This window comes from Symphalangus syndactylus, chromosome 5 (assembly GCF_028878055.3).
Source record: "Symphalangus syndactylus isolate Jambi chromosome 5, NHGRI_mSymSyn1-v2.1_pri, whole genome shotgun sequence".
NCBI classification, from domain to species: Eukaryota; Metazoa; Chordata; class Mammalia; order Primates; family Hylobatidae; genus Symphalangus; species Symphalangus syndactylus.
Window position 1 is genome coordinate 119914476 of NC_072427.2, and position 20854 is coordinate 119935329.

Below are 20854 nucleotides of genomic sequence, written 5' to 3' on the forward strand. Positions count from 1 at the left end.
AGACATATAGATGGGGCAGACAAATGTTGGAAAGTCTTGGTTTGAGTCACTTACAAATCTGTCTGTGATGGAAACTAATCAGTTTAATGGCAAGCATATTTTCATATGAAAACACATTTTGCTTTCCTCCGATCTAGTTATTTTCACAGTTGTTCCATGAGCAACAGACTTTTTTAAAGAATTGTTTTTAATTAATAAATATTTTGAACATATACTATATGCACATCATTTTTTTTTTAATTTGGACAGCATGAAAGTGTATATGGAAAAAAACAAGTTTTCCTCCCAACCATATTCCCTAAGTCCCCAAGTCCCCCTCCCTTAGAAGAAACCCGTTACCAGTTTCTTGTATATTCTTAAGAAATAGTCTATGGCTTTTTAAGTGTGTGTGTGTATGTGTGTGTGTTTGTGTGTGTGTGTGTGTTCCTCTTTAAAAATAATCAAGGGCCTCTCCCATCTCCCAAAAGATAACTTTCTAGGGAAAGTACTAAACGGCTCTTACTTCTTTTAATTCTTTTGCCAGAAAATTGCCTCCCTAGAAGATGCTGCCCAGTGCAATTATCTGAGTAATGAAATTAAAAGAGAAGTAGCACAGGGTGACCACCCCTCTGGGTAGGTTGAAAATGCTCCCAAGTGCTTCAGTGGTGGTCCCCTTAGTCTAGCTTATTCTAGCTCTTTTTTTTTTTTAGACAGTCTCGCTCTGTCACCCAGGCTGGAGTGCAGTAGCGCAATGTCAGCTCACTACAACCTCCGTTTCCTGGGTTCAAGTGATTCTCCTGCCTCAGCCTTCTGAGTAGCTGGGATTACAGGTGCGTACCACTGCACCCGGCTACATTTTGTATTTTCAGTAGAGACAGAGTTTCACCATGTTAGCCAGGCTGGTCTTGAACTCCTGACCTCAGGTGATCTGCCCACCTCAACCTCTTATTCTAGCTCTTTTATGAAAGACAATTCAATGTGTGAAAGATGTTCAAAATGCAAGCTTATAACACATTATATCTACCATACAGTTTCCTCTTTTAAAGTAATAAATACACTCAGACACAACTACAATATCATTTTAGAGCACTACCTTCAACACAAGGGTGGAGATATTTTCCAAAAAGTTAATTATTGTACTGCTTATGTATACTTTTTTGAATTCTGCTTTTGTCATGACATAGCCTTAGTAAATTTTTTTTAATATTTGTTTGATACTTACCATGTTCAAGCACCTTGTATCTTATTTCTTAATTTATTTTTTAATTCCAATGCTTTTTTAAAAAGTAACTTCTGGCCAGGTGCGGTGGCTCACGCCTGTTATCCCAGCACTTTGGGAGGCCGAGGTGGGTGGATCACCTGAGGTCAGGATTTCAAGACCAGCCTAAGCAACATGGTGAAACCCCGTCTCTACTAAAAATACAAAATTAGCTGGGCATGGTGGCGCTTGCCTGTAGTCCCAGCTATTTGGGAGGCTGAGGCAGGAGAATCACTTGAATCCTGGAGGTGGAGGTTGCAATGAGCCAAGATCACGCCATTGCACTCCAGCCTGGGCAACGAGAGCAAAACTCTGTCTCAAAAAAATAAAAAATAAATAAATAAGTAACTTCATTTCTTGTTGTAAATTATTAGTATTATATACATCCTTTGAGCTGGAGCTGCAGGGTAAAACACTAATAAAGAAAAAAAATATAAGAATCACCCACAGCACCCCACACAGATAACCGTGTGTGTGTGTGTGTGTGTGTGTGTGTGTGTATGTGTGTGTGTGTATCCTTCCAATCTTTTCCCTATGGGATGGTACATACTACTATTTTGCAACTTTTTAAATTAAAAAATCCTGTTATTAAATTTATGGTAGAGTATTTGAAAATACATAAAAGAATAATGGAGACAATAAAAAATCTCTGGTAATTCCATCATCCCTGTCCTTTCCCAATAGATCATGAATAGCACTCATTTATTCAACATATAGATAGAGAGAGAGGATATTTGCAAGAGCCTTCCTTCTCTCTCATTATCCATTTATAACTGGAGGGGACTCAGGCATTCCTTTTTTTTTTTCCAGTGGCTTACAATTCAGTACTGTACTTAACTATTTTGGTGCTCAAATTGTCCCAGATTTGACTGATGAGAGCCCTTTCATTCTGACTCCTGTGTCCCTGTGACATGCTCACATTTTTTTTTTTAACTTTCTGGCATCATAAGATGTTCCAAGCTCATTTGGTACATATTCTGCCAACAATCCTAGAATGTGCCACTTCTTTGATGAGCCCTGGTTTATCCTGGTGGGGAACAATGTTAGAGTCCAAGACAGCCTAGGCACTAAGTGTGCTCATGGCTTGAGGGTGACTTTGGTTTTCTACACTCTCAGACAAAGCCAGGAATCAGATACATATACATTTATTTACACACATACAAATATGCATATACACATCATAAATACATAATATCCATGTACGCATAAACATGCTTATATACGTGCTCATGTACGTATTTCTAAAATCATTAGTTCATACCAGTACCTCCACCTCCAATTGCAATATACCCTCAGAGGATTTTTCCCTGCCTTCCCCCATTCCCTATTTATATGTCTTTTCCTGCACGGTGAGCACTCTGGTACCCAGTAACCTACCTCTCTCTCTCTCTTTCTCTCTTTCTCTGTCTCTCTCACACACACATTTACTCATTTGCTCAATCCTGTAATACATCTAAAATCATTTCAAAATTGCTTTGCCCATACCCATAAAATAAACAGACCTGCTTAAAAATGTTTTAGTTAAGATTCATTTGCAGTTCTCTCTCCCCACCCCACCTGCCATATCCACGCCCCAGCATCACTTGGAAGCTTGTTAGAAATCCTATGGAATCAGAAACTCTGGCTAGAAACTCTGGCTTGTTAACATTTTAACAAGCCCTGGAAGTGATTCTAATGCGTGTTACAGCTTGATAAGCATACCCCAAAATATGCAGCTTGGGTTTGTTATATGTGTATGTATGTGTGCACTCATGCCACGTGTTATTATGTAAAATAACACTTTAAACATCCGCTAAATGTAACAACCCTAAAACAAGCCCAGTACAAACTAATAGGGGTCCTGTCACAGCATGGGTGTGGAGCTGCAGAAATTAAAACAAAAACAACAAAAACCCTCCAGTTCTTTAGTTCATCTCTTGGAGCCAGCCCGGTGGATAATAAGGGGTGGCACAGAAACCTTGTTCTTCCTCTTTCTGGGCATGAGATACCCTTACTTGCCCACAGGGATGCCCTTCAGTCCCACAGCTCCCTCCCTTCCATGTTAGGCACTTGGCAGTAAATTCGGACAAGTCAAGATGAAGGAGGCCCTGTCAATTAGTGCTAAAAAGCTCACAGCCATTACTCTGATCTTTTCCTCCATTCTCACCCAACTTCCTCTTTCATCATAATCACAGAACAAAACCCTCTGCCTCCAGCAATGAACTCTGTGGACACTTCACACACATCTCGCTTTTTTTTTTTTTTTTAAGATGGAGTCTCGCTCTGTCCCCCAGGCTGGAGTGCAGTGGCGCGATCTTGGCTCACTGCAACCTCTGCCTCCCAGGTTCAATCGATTCTCCTGCCTCAGCCTCCCAAGTAGCTGGGACTACAGCTGTGTGCCACCATGCCTGGCTAATTTTTTGTATTTTTAGTAGAGACGGGGGTTCACTGTGTTAGCCAGGATGGTCTCGATCTCCTGACCTCATGATCCGCCCGCCTCGGCCTCCCAAAGTGCTGGGATTACAGGCGTGAGCCACTGCACCCGGCCACATCTCACTTTTTTTTTCCTCTGCCAGGCTGTCTATGACAATCAATGCAGCTGGGTTTTACAAGTACAGTTTCACTGTGGGGAGAGAGGAGGGTTACCTGGGCCCAGTCCCACAGAAAGATCCCACAAAGCAGGCTCTTCTGGACCTGAAATCACAGAAATTACCTGGTATTCTTCTCAAAGCACAGATTCCCAGGCCACTCCTAAAATTCTGATGTAGTCAGCCTGTGTGTTTGCCAAAGTATGGAGTAATTATCTTGAGCTTGGAAAGATCTAAAATACTGTCCTAGGAGCAAGTGGCTCTCCAATTTATTGGGCATCCAAATTACTGGGAAGCTTGTTTAAAATATCTGCTTGTGATGGGTGCACCAAAATCTCACAAATCACCACTAAAGAACTTACTCATGTAACCAAACACCACCTGTACCTCAATAACCTATGGAACAAAAATGAAAAAAAAATTTAGTGATTATCAAAATTACATCTGTTAATACATGCCCATTGTAAAAAAAAAAACCAGACATTACTTAAAGGCATAAATAAGAATCCAAACAACATCTATAATCTCACCATTTAGGAAGAACCACAATTTATATTTTGGTATACATTCTTCTAAACTTTTTTCCATAGCTACACACACACACACACACACACACACACTTGCTTTTTATACAAAAATGAGATGATTCTATCTTTGTAGTTTTGTCATCTGCTTGTCCTTTTTGTAAGATCAGATGAATAGTTTTCCACTGCAATAAATATACATCTACATCATCATTCTTAATGGCTATAGAATTTTCTACTGTATTTATTTGTTCATTTATTCAATAAATGTTCATATATAAACCAAGCACCGAGCCAGATTCTGGGGATATAGTCATAGGTAAGCAAGTCTTTGCAAACACAAATTTACCATAATTCATTGATTAACTCCCTATAGTTTTCACTACTATAAAAGGATCTACGATAAATATGTGTACTTATATTTTTGAGCACTTGCCTGAATATAGCCTTAGAGTAAATTCCTAGAAGGGTTAATTACTTGATCAAAGTAAATATATTTTAATACTGATATAAATGCAGACCGTCTTTCAGAAAAGTTGTTCCAGTTGATGTTCCCATCAAAAGTGCCTATTGCTCCTTATTTTTGTCAACATTGAGGATTAGTAAGGTTTTAAATCTTTGCCAATCTCATAGACAAAAAATTAAAATAAATGTTCTCTCTCTTTCTCATAAACTGACAGAGACTTTATATCCTTTGCCCTGGATGTTCTTTTATTTCTGAGTGATTTGTATAAAGAAATTATTGTGTATTTTACAACTGCTTCTCAATTTTTGTCTTTGGATTTGATTTGTGGTATTTTTAAGCCATATTAAAGTTCATTTTTTTCCACGTTAAAAAATTAATTAAAAAACAAAATATCTGCTTGTGAATCTCACTCTCAGAGACAGTAGGTATAGGATGAGGTTCCAAAATGTGCATTGTGAACAAGCCGCCCCTTTGTGCTCCCGGGCGATGTTGATGTATTTGGGCCACACCTTTATTGGAGTTCACGCTCGGGACTCTCAGCCCTTGTTACTCAGAGTTCAGTCCCAGACCAGCAGCTAGACATCACCTGGGAGCTTGTTAGATGGTCAGAATCTCAGAGTCTACCCTGGCCTGCCGAATCAGAATCTTCGTCTTAACAAGATGTCCAGGTGATTTAAGTTTGAGAAGACTGATTTAGAGGAGTGGTTCTCAGCCTTGACTAAGTATTAGAATCACCTAGGGAGCTTTCAAAAATCCCAGGCTTAGGCCTCTGCGAGACTGAATAAATCAGTATCTCTGGAGATGGATCCCAGGCACGAGTGCTTTTAAAGTTTCTCAGTGGTTCCCATTTAGAGAAGACTAAGAACTTCTGAGGGTCCTTTCAGTCTCTCCCGTTGCAGAATGCAGGCCAGCCCTGAAGCCCAGGAGAAAGAAATGATACCCTAACCCATGGATCCAGGGCTCTATAATAGCCAGAGGTCCTACTCAAAAAGCCCAATGGCTTGGCAGTTGCCAGAAGAAAAAGAAACAAAATGGGATATCATTTCACCTTATTTATAAAGCATTCTTTGAGTCTTTCATCCCTTGAATTTTAATTTCTTCAAGACTTTTCTGCTGGGGTCATCTCTTTAATTTATTGTTAAGATTTCTACCACACAGACTCTCTGGATATTTGCTGACATTATCCATAAATCTGATCCTTATCTCCTCTCTATTTAACACAGATATGGACCAGTCACCACCCAGACTTAGCAAGGACAGACGCTGACAGTACACCTCTGCCCTCTGGTACTCAGTGGCCCCACCTGGGCACCTAACCTTGGGAAAGGGGGCTGATTACCTACTCCCAACTAATTTCAATGTCCCACCCCAAATTAATTTCCTCTGCGCCTTCTGCTCCTCCAGCTCTGTTGTTCCAGCCTGCTCCTTACCTGTCCCTGAGCTCACTTCAGACCCAGTCATAGGAGTGGTGGCAATACCAAGGACTCAGCCAACCTTCACTGACTTCCCAGTCAGTGACATTTCAGATATATCCCCATATATTCCCCATATATATCCCCATATATTTCTGATATAACATTTCAGAAATCTCCCCATGGTGCCATTAAACTACTGCAAAAATCACTATCCAGTAAAGGGATTAAGGCTATCTCATGGAACTTCATTCTATGTACACATTTTCAAAACTTAAAAGACTTGTGTCTTTTGCATCTCTATTTTCTATGGAGCCACATCCAACTTGCTTTTCCAACAAGGGTGCTGAGTATGCCAAGGAAATAATCCATGGTCTAGTATTACGGACTGTGTGAGAGAGATGAGTAGGTAACTAACTAATTATATTGTGGGGAAGGTGCTCTGTGGGCACAAAAGACAACAACTTCTCCCTGGATGGGAGAGGGGATGGAGAAGGCTTAGCAGAAAAGAAGATGCTTGAGGTTGGCCTTCATTGCATAGGGAGATTTTTGTATGGAAAAGAGAAAAGGAAGGACATTCTGAATGTAGGAAACATCTTGGGCAAAGTAGTGGGGGTGTGGAGGTTCATATCTAGGAATGACTTCTGAGCAGTGTGGCAGGAATGATTGGTATTGAGTGGGCAGTAGTAGAAGGTGACATGGGAAACGTGGTTGAGGTCAGGGTGTCAAGGTCCTTGAATATCATGGTAGAGCAGCCGCCAAGGGCTTTCATCTTGGGCTTTTGGGAGACCCTTGTGAAACTAATTGTATAATGCATGTCATTGGAAGAATAGCATTTACAGTTTGATTCTACAGACAACTTTCCAAAAAAGCAAATGAGGAAAACTTCACTAATTTGAAATTAATTAGAGAAAATGTCTGATGACTTAGTGAAAACTCAAGATTGTAGGTTTTTTAAAGAAATTTTTTTTTTTTTTTTTTTTTTTTTTTTTTGAGACAGAGTCTCGCTGTTGCCCAGGCTGGAGTGCAGTGGCGCGATCTCGGCTCACTGCAGGCTCCGCCCCCCGGAGTTCACGCCATTCTCCTGCCTCAGCCTCCCGAGTAGCTGGGACTACAGGTGCCCGCCACCACACCTGGCTAATTTTTTGTATTTTTAGTAGAGACGGGGTTTCACTGTGTTAGCCAGGATGGTCTCAATCTCCTGACCTCGTGATCCACCCACCTCGGCCTCTCAAAGTGCTGGGATTACAGGCGTGAGCCACCGCGCCCAGCCGAAGAAATTCTTTTTTATAACTCTCAATTACTGTAAATCCTATAAAGTAACATATACACATATTAATTAGAAAAATGAGGTCGATAAGCTAAGACTTACAATTCACAATAGGCATATATTAGGTAAAAATAAGCATGTAATTCATCAGATGTGCTTTTTGTTTTGACTATTTTGTGGAATCATCATTATAACTAGAGCATCTGTATCACAGATTTCCAATTATTTGAGGCAAACTATTGTGAGTCTTTTTTAAGTGAGGGATACTGATGTGATAAAACTCCAACTGATCAGCCATTAACAGAAGTTTAGGAATTTAGAATTCTAAAAGAATTTAGAAAAATCCTTTTTGAGATTTAATGTTTAATTATGGATACATAATAGTTGTATATGTTTGTGGGGTACATGTGATATTTCGATACAAGCATAAAATGTGTAATGATAAAATCAGGGTAACTAGGGTATCCATCACTTCAAGCATTTATCATTTCTTCCTGTTAGGAACATCCCAATTCTACTCTTTTAGCGATTTTGAAATATACAATAAATTATAATTAACTGTAATTGCCCTGTAGTGCCACCTAACACTCGATCTTATGCATTCTATCTAACTGTAGTTTTGTATCCATTAAGCATCCCTTCTTTATTCCCCACTCCCCACTACCCTTCCCAGCCTCTGGTAACCATCATTCTACTCTCCATCTCCATGAGTTCAATTTTTTTTAGCTCCTACATGTGAGTGAGAACATGCAATATTTACCTTTCTGGGCCTGGCTTATTTCACTGAACGTAATACCCTCCAGTTCCAGCCGTGTTGCTGCAAATGACAAGATTTCCTTCTTTTTATGGCTGAATAATATGTATATATGTATATGTACCACATTTTCTTTATCCATTCACCTGTTGATGGACACTTAGATTGATGCCACATCTCGCCTATTGTGAATACTGCTGCAATGAACATGGCAGTGCAGATATCCCTTCAATATACTGATAGAAATCAAAATTCTTGAGCCAAACTTCCAGAAAAGAGGCCTATTGCCCTTTGCTACTGACCAAACTAGCAGGTGCAAGGCCGCAGCTTCTTTCTTCCCACCAGTTCCTTCGAAGCTGCAGTACAGGTGGAGAGCTTCATGGAGGGAAGGGTCAGGTTGATGGGTGTCTCTTCCTGTGAGTATAAAAACTGATGAGGCTGTGCTCAGGAAAGTGTGTGCACATGAGCGTGAATGGCCAGCGAGAGGACGATGCCAGTATCATTGGGTACGAAATGCATTCTTTCAACGAGAATTCTCAGCTACTATTCTAGTTCAGGTTTAGCCTCTATCACAGGGAAAACAGAACAAGGGAGGGAAAACAAAGCTTGTGGTGAGAAGAACTGAGATAGTCTAGAATCACACCAAAATAGCTCTTTGTGGGGTCAAAGAAAGCAAAAGCTGGTATGGTTCTCTCTTTCCCCGTAGTCTGTGCCTGCAGAGGAGCGGGGGCCGCACCTCCCGATGTCCTCCAGTGCTGTCATGGGGCCCTGTGCTGGCTCAAATCCCAGATGTACCATTTTGCTGTTGGGGTGACTTGGGCCAGTCCCTTAACCTCGCCGAGCTTCAGGCTGCTCATTCGTCGACTATAGAGAAAAACAGTATCTCCCTCACGCCCTTATTGTGAGGCCTGGTAAGGTGACTCATGAATGGGGCTTAGCTCAGGCGTTCCACCCGTCTCAGGCCCAGGCAACCTTGTCCAGGGTTCCCATCTCTCCTGGGATGCAGCTGTGGAGCTTCACCTGGAGAAGACAGGTCCATCACCATGTTTTATTCACTGACTCAGGAAGGACTCCAGGCAGCAGACTATGGGATGGCAGGATTCTGTCCTGGACAGCTCTGCTAGAGAAGCAGACCAGGGGCGGGGAGAGGCTCCAGTGACTTTCCCGACCTGGCTTTGCCAAGGCCCTCTGCTCCTGCTCTTTCCTTTTCCATTGGGTGAGCTGCTTCCTTCAGCTTCTTCTCAAAGCTGATACACACAAGGAGGCAGCTGTCCCATGCTCCCCTGCATCCTTCCTGACATGGGACTATTCCAGTCCCTCTCCCAGGCCAGCATAGGCGTGCTGTCTGCTATGCTGCCAGAACTCCTTTGTCTCAACTTCCCTCCAGCCCACTTTCCTGGAAGGCCAAACTGCAGTCCTTTCAGCCACATCAAGACAGGTCTGGCTGACAACCGGACTGCTGCTTGGCTGACCAACTGCTGCTGTTCTGTTCACCTTGGGTGCAAGTTCTCTGAGCTCCACTTCACACGCTACTTCAGCTCTTGCCCTCATTTCACCATCCTGGGGAAAGTTTCCATGATGTGTTCACTGGTGCTGCCCTCTGCTTCCAGGGTCCAGTGAAGCTGGAGGCCCAAGTCCCCTACTAACCAGCCCACAGGCAAGCTGCCTAACCTCTCTGACAGGGTTTCACCTACAAAAAAAAAAAAGGAAGAATACCCATTTCTACCTCACCTGAGTTTTGTGGGGATCACATAGTAAGGTTTTATGGAGGTGTTTTAAGCACTGTAAAGCAAGACACAAGGGTGAGTTATGGTGATTATTCCCCACTGGGAATGTCTGCTTTTTGCATGTTCTTATTAGGCTTTCCATGTGTGCGACCAAAAGAGTTTCCATAGTTGCTCTGGCTACTAACAGAGACACAGCAAACACAGCTCGTGTCCAGTAGGTTGTTTGGGCTCCACCTCCCTCCGCTGGCCATCAGTTTCCAGACAATCTGTGCAGGACTTTGCTTGCCATGCAAAGGCTGTCCTTGGCCGTATCAGTTAGAGCTCACTGGTGTTGCTTTTCAAATGGCACACTGGGCTGTGCCCTCTGAATTTGCCACTTAAGAGCTCCTTTGTCACCCAAACAACTGGGGACACAGCTTATAAAAATATACACTGCACAGTAAGATCACTCAAGGAAAGGCAGATAACATTCTGACCTAGGACTCCTGGAGTCCGAGCTCTAATCCTGACGGTCTCGGTGAATCCAATGGCTCTTTAATGTGCACAGTGTAGGTACTGGCCTGGAATACAGGCTCAGGAACAGTCCCGCCACGTTTACTTGCATAGTTTCCCCTTCATGTGTCTCTCCCAACCCCCACTGCATTTTACTGAAACCTATTTATTTGTGTGCTCGCTCGTCCACATATATTGTCTCTAAGAGTTTACTTTGAAAAACAGCTTCAGCTGACAAGAGAGGGTCTTCGGGGCTCAATGCACATGAACAGCCGACTACCTCTTGTCCTTTGCCACAGCCCAGAAAAGGGTCTCTCTCAGTGGCAGGTCGGGGTGAGAGCAGAGGGCTCACCCTCTGTGCATGACTGGCTGCCGCTGCTCTTACAGCTTGATAGAGATGTAATTCACATACCATAGAATTCACCCATTTAAAATCATCCAGTTAGTCACAGAGCTTTGCAACCACAGTCAATTTTAGAACATTTTCATCACCTCCCCAAAAAAGAAGAACCATACCTATTAGTCACTCCCATTTCCCACCACCACCCCTTCAGCCATAAGTAACCACCAGCCTGCTTTCTATCCCTGTGGATTTTCATATTCTGGCCCACATGCTTTTTGATATTTTTGTTCCCTACCCCTGAAGCCCCAAGTTGTCCTGAGCAGGGTTTGCAGGGATGCCATGGCCAAGCCCATCAGGAATCTGGGTAGCAGCCCTGGGCTGGCTCTTGAGAACTTCAGGATGTGTCTTGCCTTACCGGTGCACCCCCATCTGACCCAGAGGCATTGGAGCAGCAAACAGGCTGAGGGCTGCCTGGACATTTCTCTTCTAAATCCAAGCCAGAACCTCCTTGCATGACTTGGACATCACAGACTTACCTGTGTGAGAACACCTGGCCCTGCAGGCTGCTGAGGGATTGCAGTTTTCAGCATCTACATCAGCCTTTAGGGTGAAGATGCTGCATCTCCAGCAGGCCCTTATGAAAATGCCAAGCTGTCTTTAGATATCAAGGCAGTTTCATGGCGTCCTGGACATCTCAGCCTTTCCCCTTTACTGCTCTCTAGCCCACTTTCTCTGCGATAATGTTAGGACAACACACTCTAGGGCAGCTATTTCGAGGGAGAAAATACTTGGCTGGAGTCTAAGGACTCACAGAGAGCAAGCCACATATGAGTGGATAAGCTGCCAGCACACAGCTCAAGCCCAGCTCTGTGGCCACTGATAGATGTGTGATCTTGACCAAGTCCTTCACCTTCTTTGAGCTTAGTGTCCCCAGCTGCAAAATGGAATACGATGGCTTCTCTCACCTCACAAAATGGTACTAAGAATTAGTAAGATAATATATTTGCTATGGTTTGAATGTGTCCCCCAAATTTCTTGTGTTGGAAACATAATCCCCAAATTCATAATGTTGATGGTATTTGCAGGGGCATATCCACGGAGCTGGGCCAGAGCTTGTGTCTTCTGAGTCCGGGCTCATTTAAGAAGTTGTATCATAAGTTCATCTGGCTTTATTAATGCCTCCCAGGCCAATATATGTGTGCCCACATATTCCTAGACAAATTCTTGGCAGACTTTTGCATAATTCAATCAGCACTTTATACGTTCTAAAGTCCTTTGTATCATTAAGTCAGGAAAATGGATATAAGTTGGTATACAAATGCTTGAGTGACAACTGATCCTAAGATGTTACTATATACTGTGTTTTAGAAAGTGTGTTCTAAGACAGGGCTTCTTAAACTCTGGGTAGTGAAGGACTAGTTTGTTGGTTTGTTTCTAACTTCCATCTGTCCTGAATGAATAATTTTGATAATACAATAAAAAATATATTACTAGAAAAATAATCACACATTTGAATGTTGCAGCAATGTCAAACTGCCATAAACATTTCTAATTGCTTATTCTCAATTTTTTGTGCTGATCTTGTTGCAGGTCAGTAATGGTTCACAGACCAGCACAGGTCTGCCAACCATACTCTGAGAAACTGTTCTAAGGAACACCATTCCTAATAAAAATTCCCTGAATAAAGAATTCTTTGATCAAATAAGTTTGGGAAAGCCTATAAGCTAGAAAGTGTTGATGCTCAGTAACATATTAAAGCTCTGAAAAGTCCTGCATTAAAGAAGTTTGGTTAATCATTAATTAATTCAGCATTTCCCAAACCAACTTGACCTCACAACTCATTGTTCACAAAATACCTTTCAACCTCCTGCAAAGTTACATTTCTTGAAACCCACTTGGCTCTGCCTTGCCTACTATAGGCAAAGCAGTCCCCAGGCATGCCTGAACTAGAAGCTTCTGTCCTTTGCCCACACCCTCATGCTCTGTTTTTTTTTTTCTTTATAATCTTCTATTCCCTTGGCTCACAAAGTCATGCTCTGACTTTTACCATCTTTCATGCCTACTTCTACCTCCTCCATAGTACTCACTTTGGATGACCTCACCCATAAACATCAAAGTCACTTGTCTGATATACTTTGCCAGTGCATCCTATAGATCTGTCTGCTTGCCCACCCTCGTGGAGGTGACTCATAACAGATCTTCATCATTGGTACTACCTTTCACCAACAATGGCCACCTCCTTCCATTTAATCCAGTTAACTGACAAGTATTTCTCTATTTTTAATGGAAACTGTACCCCTACATAAAAATATTACATTCACATAAAACATGTGTGTTGCTGTTCCCTAAGCAGCACTACTTCTTGTCGTACTCCTTTTTCATTATCTCTCTCTGTCTATCCATCTTGCACACTCATGTGGACTCTCATAACCTCCAACTGGGGGTTTCCTACCTTACAATGGGTAATCTCTACTCTGAAATCAACTCTGTGGAAATTTCAGCTCTCACAGCTATGGTCTGGTGAAAGCTTCTAGAAGTATGACTTGTTTCTGTGGGTTGCTCCACTTAGCCTCCTCTGGTCGTCAGTGACTCTCAATAAGCTCTAGTCTACTCTCCATTTTACTGATATCTCTGCTTTCTTTTTCAGCACCTCCAACTTTGGCAGCATTTCCTCCAGATCTAATCACATCTACTTATTCGCAGACATACCCCTGCCCCATATCCACATGGATACTGATCTGCCCTTACAACCAGCCACTAGGCCAGGGTGTCCTGGAGATATAGAGCAAGTCAGCCAGGGTCCCTGCTCCAAGAGAATCTCACTTCCCAGGTTCTGGTATTGTAACGTCTACAGTGCTTGAGGTCCCAGGGCAGGAACTTCCAAACTGCATTTCTCCAACATTAATATTGTATAAGATATTAATGGACAGTCTCCACCAAAAAGGGTTCTGGGGTCAAACAAATTTGAGAAACAGAATTAGCTGTGCTTACATATGTTATGAATCTTGAGGAAGAGGCAATATATGATAGATTTTTTTTAATATCCTTGATCTGCAAACCATCTTTTCAAGGAACCCCTGTTTGAGAGAGTATCATTCTTCTGATGCCATTTGAGAAATGCTGGCTCAGGGGTAGCTTCAGCAGACAGTCCTGCCAAATGCCAAGGACCAGACTAAAGTCATTCAAACATACAATCTGGCTAGATGGAAGATGAATATCTCTTTCTGATTTCCCTTAGCTCTGCCTTTTGAATGATAAATAAGTCAAGTCTGTACCCAATGCTCAGTTATTTACTTTCCCATGGGTGAGTGTTCTGTGTAATTTACCATCTACAGACCTAATGACTTCCAAGTCTATATTTCTAGCCCAGATCTCTCCCCTGAACTCCAGTTCCCATACATCCTGCTGTCTGCTGGACAACCACCTATTGGAGATCTTTAACAGAATGTCCAGCGAACACATCCAAGGCAATTTGTTCCATATAGAAGTGGTTACTATCCTCACAAAACTCATTTCTTCATCTGCATTTCCTAATGGCCCCATTACTATCATCCAACCAGAAACCTGGCAGATGTTCCAGACTACAAATTCTTAGCCAAGTAGTCAATAAGTCTTCTTGATTTGACCTCCCAAAAAGTTCTTCTCCATTGTCAACTGCCATTGTCTAATTTTGGATCCTCATTACAGTGGTTTTCTTTCCTTAGAAATTTCTGAGTTGGAGTCTCGCTTTATCACCCAGGCTGAGGTGTAGTGGTGCGATATCAGCTGACTACAACCTCCACCTCCCGGGTTCAAGCAATTCTCCTACCTCAGCCTCCCGAGTAGCTGGGATTACAGGCACCTGCCACCACGCCCTGCTAAATTTTGTATTTTTAGTAGAGACAGGGTTTCACCATGTTGGCCAGGTTGGTCTCGACCTCCTGACCTCAAGTAATCTGCCTGCTTCGACCTCCCAAACTGCTGGGATTACAGGCATGAGCAACTGTGCCTGGCCCAACAGTGGTTTTCTGACTTGTATTTTAGATCCGGTTCTCTGCAAAACAGACTCTGAGTTTCTGAGATGTGCATTCAGAAAGGTTTTGGGAGCATGTTATGGAGAATAACCCCCCTGGGGGTGGTGAAGGAAGTAAGATTGGGTGGAAGGAGGAGCCGAACAACAACGAGGCAAAAATAGCCTCAACCAATTATATGGAATGTTCTTGAACCAGATGACTCTTTAGTTGTCTCACTTGATGCAAGGGGTTGGGGTGAGGGTCCTTAAACCAACACATTTCCACTCTCCTAGACCACCACCTTCCATACCCCCATCTCCTACAGCCTCCCACCCACCCCCACTAGATGTGGGCAAACCCCCACCCCACCCCAGGGTGGCATAACCTTTGACCAAGGGCAATTCCAAGAATGGACCTCACCTGAGAGCCACCTGTCACCAACCCTTCCAGCAGCTGGAGGAACAAGTGCCTCAGTCCTGAAGGGGGATCTGAGTAGTAGACCACAGCACCCACTGTAGCATTCTTGTCCCTAATCTTGCTGCTTTCCAGTTCTCCCTCCACAACTCCACCAGAGGGGTTTTTCTAAGCCCAAATGTAATCACACTACACCCTTACTCATGCCTCTCCCTACCTCCTCCTTACCTATGAGATGATTCATATCTGAACTCTGTCTACGCATGAAGCCATCTCCCACAGCCTTTCCTTCTTGTATGCCCTCTTGCCTCACAAATACCAATCTACTAATACTTATCAATCCTTCACAATGCTGCTCCCTCTGCAGGGAATGAGCTTTCCCACTCCTCTCACTAGCAAGCTTCCATTTATCCTTTAGGGCCCATCTGAAGTGCCTTCTCTGTAATTCCTTCCTGAATATCTTCAAGCAATAGACTCTGTACACTCTTTTTATACTCTTGTAGTTCATTGCTTGTGTGCAGTTATTTGCTTAAATCTGGCATCCTTAAGAGCAAAACCTGTGTTGTATTCATTTTTAAGTCAATGAATCAGCCATCTGCATCAGTATTATATGAGGCTGTGTCTACATGGGCTGACTCAAACTAACTGGAGTTGACTTTAGTCATTTTTTTCTGGGACTTAATCTAGGTGCCCAATGAGGGCTGTAGGCCCCTGGGAGGAGGAACTCTATTTGGAGACTCTCACCTGGCTCAAGATGTCTATAGCTAGAGGCTCTGAGGGAGTTGGGCATTTAATACTACTGCCCGTTAGGTTGATGCCGCCCCTCATGGTGGGCAAGAGGCATAGCAAGTGACCTACAGGACATGTTACAAAAGGCCATAAGGCCTGCCTTGCCTACAAATCTCTTTCATGACTGAGCCCTCCCTTCATGTCCATTCTGAAATTCTCACTCTTATATTTACTAACGGTTGGACCAGTGGCCCTGTAAGTAGGGTGCATACACTCCGGAGCCTGGGCAAGCAGATGCATCTCTAGAAGAGAATTCCATGTCTATTTATTTTGATTTTATCCCTTTAAAACTTTTAGTATTGTGGGCTGGGGGCAGTGGCTCACACCTCTGATGGGAGGCCAAGGTGGGCAGACTGCTTGAGCCCAGGAGCTCAAGACCAGCCTAGGCAACATGGTGAAACCCCATTTCTATATAAAAAAAAAAAAATACAAAACAATTAGCCGGGTTGTGGCAGCACGCACATGTAGTGCCAGCTACTCCAGAGGCTGAGGTGAGAGGATCGCTTGAGCCCAGGGAGGCAGAGGTTGCAGTGAGCCAAGATTGCACCACTGCATCCAGCCTGGGCAACAGGGTGAGATCCTGTCTCAAAAAAAATGTTTTTGTATTGTGTGTGTTTCATAATGTGCACAATATAGTAGTATACTAACACAGGTATATGATTTATAAATAAATAAGAGAATATACACTTAGAACTTTTTTTACTAAGTAGCACATTGTTTTAAAAAATTGGAGCCCTCTGGATTGGACTCTAAAGCCTTGAGGCCTCTCCAGCTTTCATCCTATGAGCTCTGCAGCTGATCTCTTGCTGAGCTAACTTGTACCAATGGCACCTAAAGTTTTACAGGAACTCTGAAGTCCAGGATTTACCTAGCTGGGAATGAAAGGGAGGGCAGGCTGAGGAGAGCACAGAGGCTGAATCTAGCCAGAGCTGGTGAACCATCAGTTAAGGAATTGAGAACCTGGAATACACAGAGGCATGCAATGAAGCAGAAGGCAGAAACAGGTAGGACAGCAATGGGAGGGATGCGATGTGGAAGAGTGGCAATCCCTCCCTCCACCACAAAGCATGCCCTGTCCATCTTCCATTATGGTCGGGATGAGAGGTACAGCCAGCCAGGTATAAAGGTGGCAGTGGCTGCTCTAGAACACCTACATAGGGGGCTAAGAGGCGGCAATCTGATTGCAGTGAGGGCATAGGAGCCTTTTCTTAAGGCTGCATTCGCATATCAGAGCACTATTTTTACTTGTGTTGTATGGTTATTTGTGGATGGTTGTGAGGATTGATTGATGGTGGAGACTGGGTGGAGGGGCGGTGTGCATTGTTACCAATGCAGCCTTGAGAGTCCTTTAGCAGGTGGAGACTAGTGAGATGCATTAGGGTGGAAAGAGAATTATGGCATCTAAAATCAGAAGAGACCCTGATCTGGCGCCAAACCCTGGGGCCTGAGGGCTGCATTGGGATGATATGTTAGAGTAAATCCAGCAGCCAAAAAGCAGCTTCATAATACAGGACCAGACATGCATGGGCAGGGAATGGGCCCCTCAGTGGGAGACCAGGTAAGGGATGAGGGGGACTCCAAGAGCATGGCTTGCAAAAAGGAGGCACAGAGAGACCCCGGAGATGAACATGGCTAACTTGGCAGGTTTAGTCTCAATGTCAAGGAAGGGTGGTTCACACCTCCACAGTTCCCGGTTCCACTAGAAAATCAGTAGAAGACTGTTTGATGGCCATGATAAAAAACTATATACTGAACTTTCTTATATACAGGTTTTCCTGGAAAATAAAAAAGATCAGAAGGGAAACAAATGCAATTCCTTTCTATTATGTTTTTAAACTCTGAGTAGGCTCTTAGTATTCTACTGGCAGCAGACTATAAACCCTTTGAGGGCTACAACCACTTCTTGCTGACAAGGCGTTGCATTTGTAAAGTTAGCATAAACTTTTACGTACCCTATTTCATACCACAACACAGCAAGGTAGGTATTCTTATATGCATTTTGCAGATGAAGAAATAAAAGTTCAAAGTGATAAGTTCATTTAGCCAGAAACTTACATTCTACGGGTGAGGAATCTGAGGACCAAATGGAGTTAACTGACTTACCCAGGACAAAGAGCAAATACTCATCAAAGCCACAACCCACGCCCAGGCCTCGCAGAACTTCACCTGTATCCCAATTCTCCATTCTTTTATTACACTTTCCTCCCAGCCCCCAATGGTGCTTAAAGCAGAGGTCAGCAAATAGAAAGCAGGCCATGACGAATGGCTAACAAATTTTATGAGCTCTGTCTTTCTGCTCTTGATTCTCCCCTAGACCATTTGTTCTAACATCTTCTGTGTTTCTTCACAGCATGCAAAAGGAAAGAACAAGAACATGGGAAAGACAGAGGCAACACACCCAAAAAGCCCAGGTTGGTCTTCACAGATGTCCAGCGTCGAACTCTACATGCAATATTCAAGGAAAATAAGCGTCCATCCAAAGAATTGCAAATCACCATTTCCCAGCAGCTGGGGTTGGAGCTGAGCACTGTCAGCAACTTCTTCATGAACGCAAGAAGGAGGAGTCTGGACAAGTGGCAGGATGAGGGCAGCTCCAATTCAGGCAACTCATCTTCTTCATCAAGCACTTGTACCAAAGCATGAAGGAAGAACCACAAACTAAAACCTCGGTGGAAAAGCTTTAAATTAAAAAAAATTTTTAAAAGACCAGGACCTCAAGATAGCAGGTTTATACTTAGAAATATTTGAAGAAAAAAAAAGTGTTATTTATAGTCCAAAGAAACCAAAGACTCAGCTCACTTGCATTCTGACTTTGTTTGGAGACACACAGTTCAGCAGGGCGGCGACTTGGCAAGACAAGTGATGAGCAGGAAAACACCACTCTATCTCACACCTTCAATCCATGACCATCCTCGCTGTGCTTGGCTGTTTAGTGGTTTGGAGCATAGTGATTCTGAGCCATTGAGCGGACATCTTTTAAGATCGAACTTTCTCATCTGTTCTACCATGCCACGAAGGTGTATGGTGTCTCAGTACTGTGTGTGGGTGTGTGTGCAAATGTGTGTGTGCATGCACACACACACGCGTGCACACACACACACAACCACCACCACCCGTGGTTAGAGACTTAGGCAGAGCTGGTCTTCAGAAATGGTTGTGCTAGAGGAGTGAAACCAACATGGTATGGGGTTGTCTGAGTTCATTGGATTAGGAGTGTGATTTTGCTCGTCTAGCCTAGCGTTTGAACCTGCCAGGCCTGCAACCTAAATGCAGATTCAAACCCAGCAAAGAAAATTTGAATGACACCTAAACCAGTGCATTCTCTTTGTTTGTTAAGGAATGTTCAGATATTTTTTAAGAAATGAAACAAGAGTCCATCCATTAAAAAAATCACCTAGGTACCAAAGAACACACTTAATATTATAGTGCAGGTATTTTATTGCAATGATTTTAATAACCAAAGCTATTTTTACACAAGATACTATGTAAAGTTATACGTATGAACTGATCTAGCTGTAATACACATGCCACATAGAATCATGACTATTATTTATGACTCTTGAAGCATTTGAAATATGAGTTTTCAGAACTGGCAAGAAAGAATGTAGCTTCAGGGAAGCAATTAATATCATGGCAGAGAGGTCGATGCAGTACATGTGTATATCCAGATGGCACACTCCTTTTCAGGATCCATAAATGTCACTTAAGTAGAGAGATAGACCTGATTCCATAATCTGTTCCTAGCTGAGAAAACCTGAGGATCTTTCCAAAGTAATACCCCATTTTTACACTAGAAAACAAGTTTAACAGGGAGGGTAACTTAATTAGAAAATTTGTTCAAAGTAATGCTTTTTAGTAAAAGGTCACTAAATAAAGAACTATCCTTAGATTCATTGACTTATATTTGCTTTATGCATTTGACACCAAAAACCTCTTTTAAATACTTTACAAATACAAATAAAGTGAAAAAAACAACATTATTATTCAAATGAGCTATTCAGTACTTGTAACTATCCTAAAAAGTAATCGAACTAACTTATTGCCAATCCCAGAGATTTTATGACTTCGACATCAATAAAACAGCAGGTGCAACTGAGAAATGGTGGAATTGGTGGAACTGCATAGAAAAAAGCCAGTGTTCTGGTGGACGACAAGACTTTTGATCTATTGGTATTAATCAATTTATGGAACTAAGAATAGCCTCCAAAGCATTCTGCATTCTTTCTTGCTACTGCATTAAGCTGGAAATTTTATAATATAGATTTTGCTCCCTAATAGGGACAGATTAAAAACTAGACCTGAGCTTACAAATACAAAATTTTAAATTTCTATTTTTCCAAATCACTTAACCAGAGCTGTAGAAATCAAAGCCAAAAAAAAAATGAAGTTGTATTAGTGGTACCCCAGTGAATCACTTGATTCCCAGGAAAATTCTCTCTGAATTCAGTTGGACTATAACTTATCTAAGCGGATGCCTATTATGCCATTAGGTAAAGAATTGGATACTGTTAGTTAATTACCTCCCCTACTTAGAACTATAAAATTAAATGTTATCCTAATGATAAGTTGTTTTATTGAGATTCATTAAAAATGCCAAAGAATAAAACTGAACCATCTTGACACAAAACATAACTCCTTAGCATCAAATCTCAGCACCTTGTCCAGGTCTGTAACAGGCAGGCAACTAGAGAGGTGAAGCGAAACCAACAAGCCATCTATCTGTGTCTCCTTCATGTCTGCTGTCGAATGAGAAGAGGAAACCAACATATACTTCTTGTTTGATGAAATACTTCATTTGCCTTGACATGTTTTGTTTTGTTTTGTTTTAATTTCACCCACAACTCCAGCTTAAAAATTTCTCTTCTAA

General features: G+C 42.5%; 1 protein-coding gene across 1 annotated transcript in view; it reads left to right on the forward strand.

Annotated features, from left to right (window-relative positions):
- ONECUT1 (one cut homeobox 1) overlaps positions 1-18949 on the forward strand; it is a 33200-nt gene extending 14251 nt beyond the window's left edge. Inside the window, exon 2 of the mRNA XM_055276944.2 lies at positions 18338-18949. Coding sequence (XP_055132919.1) covers positions 18338-18630 — 293 coding nt within the window. The 3' untranslated portion in view covers positions 18631-18949. The remainder of the gene's footprint in view (positions 1-18337) is intronic.
- Positions 18950-20854: the final 1905 nt, after the last annotated feature.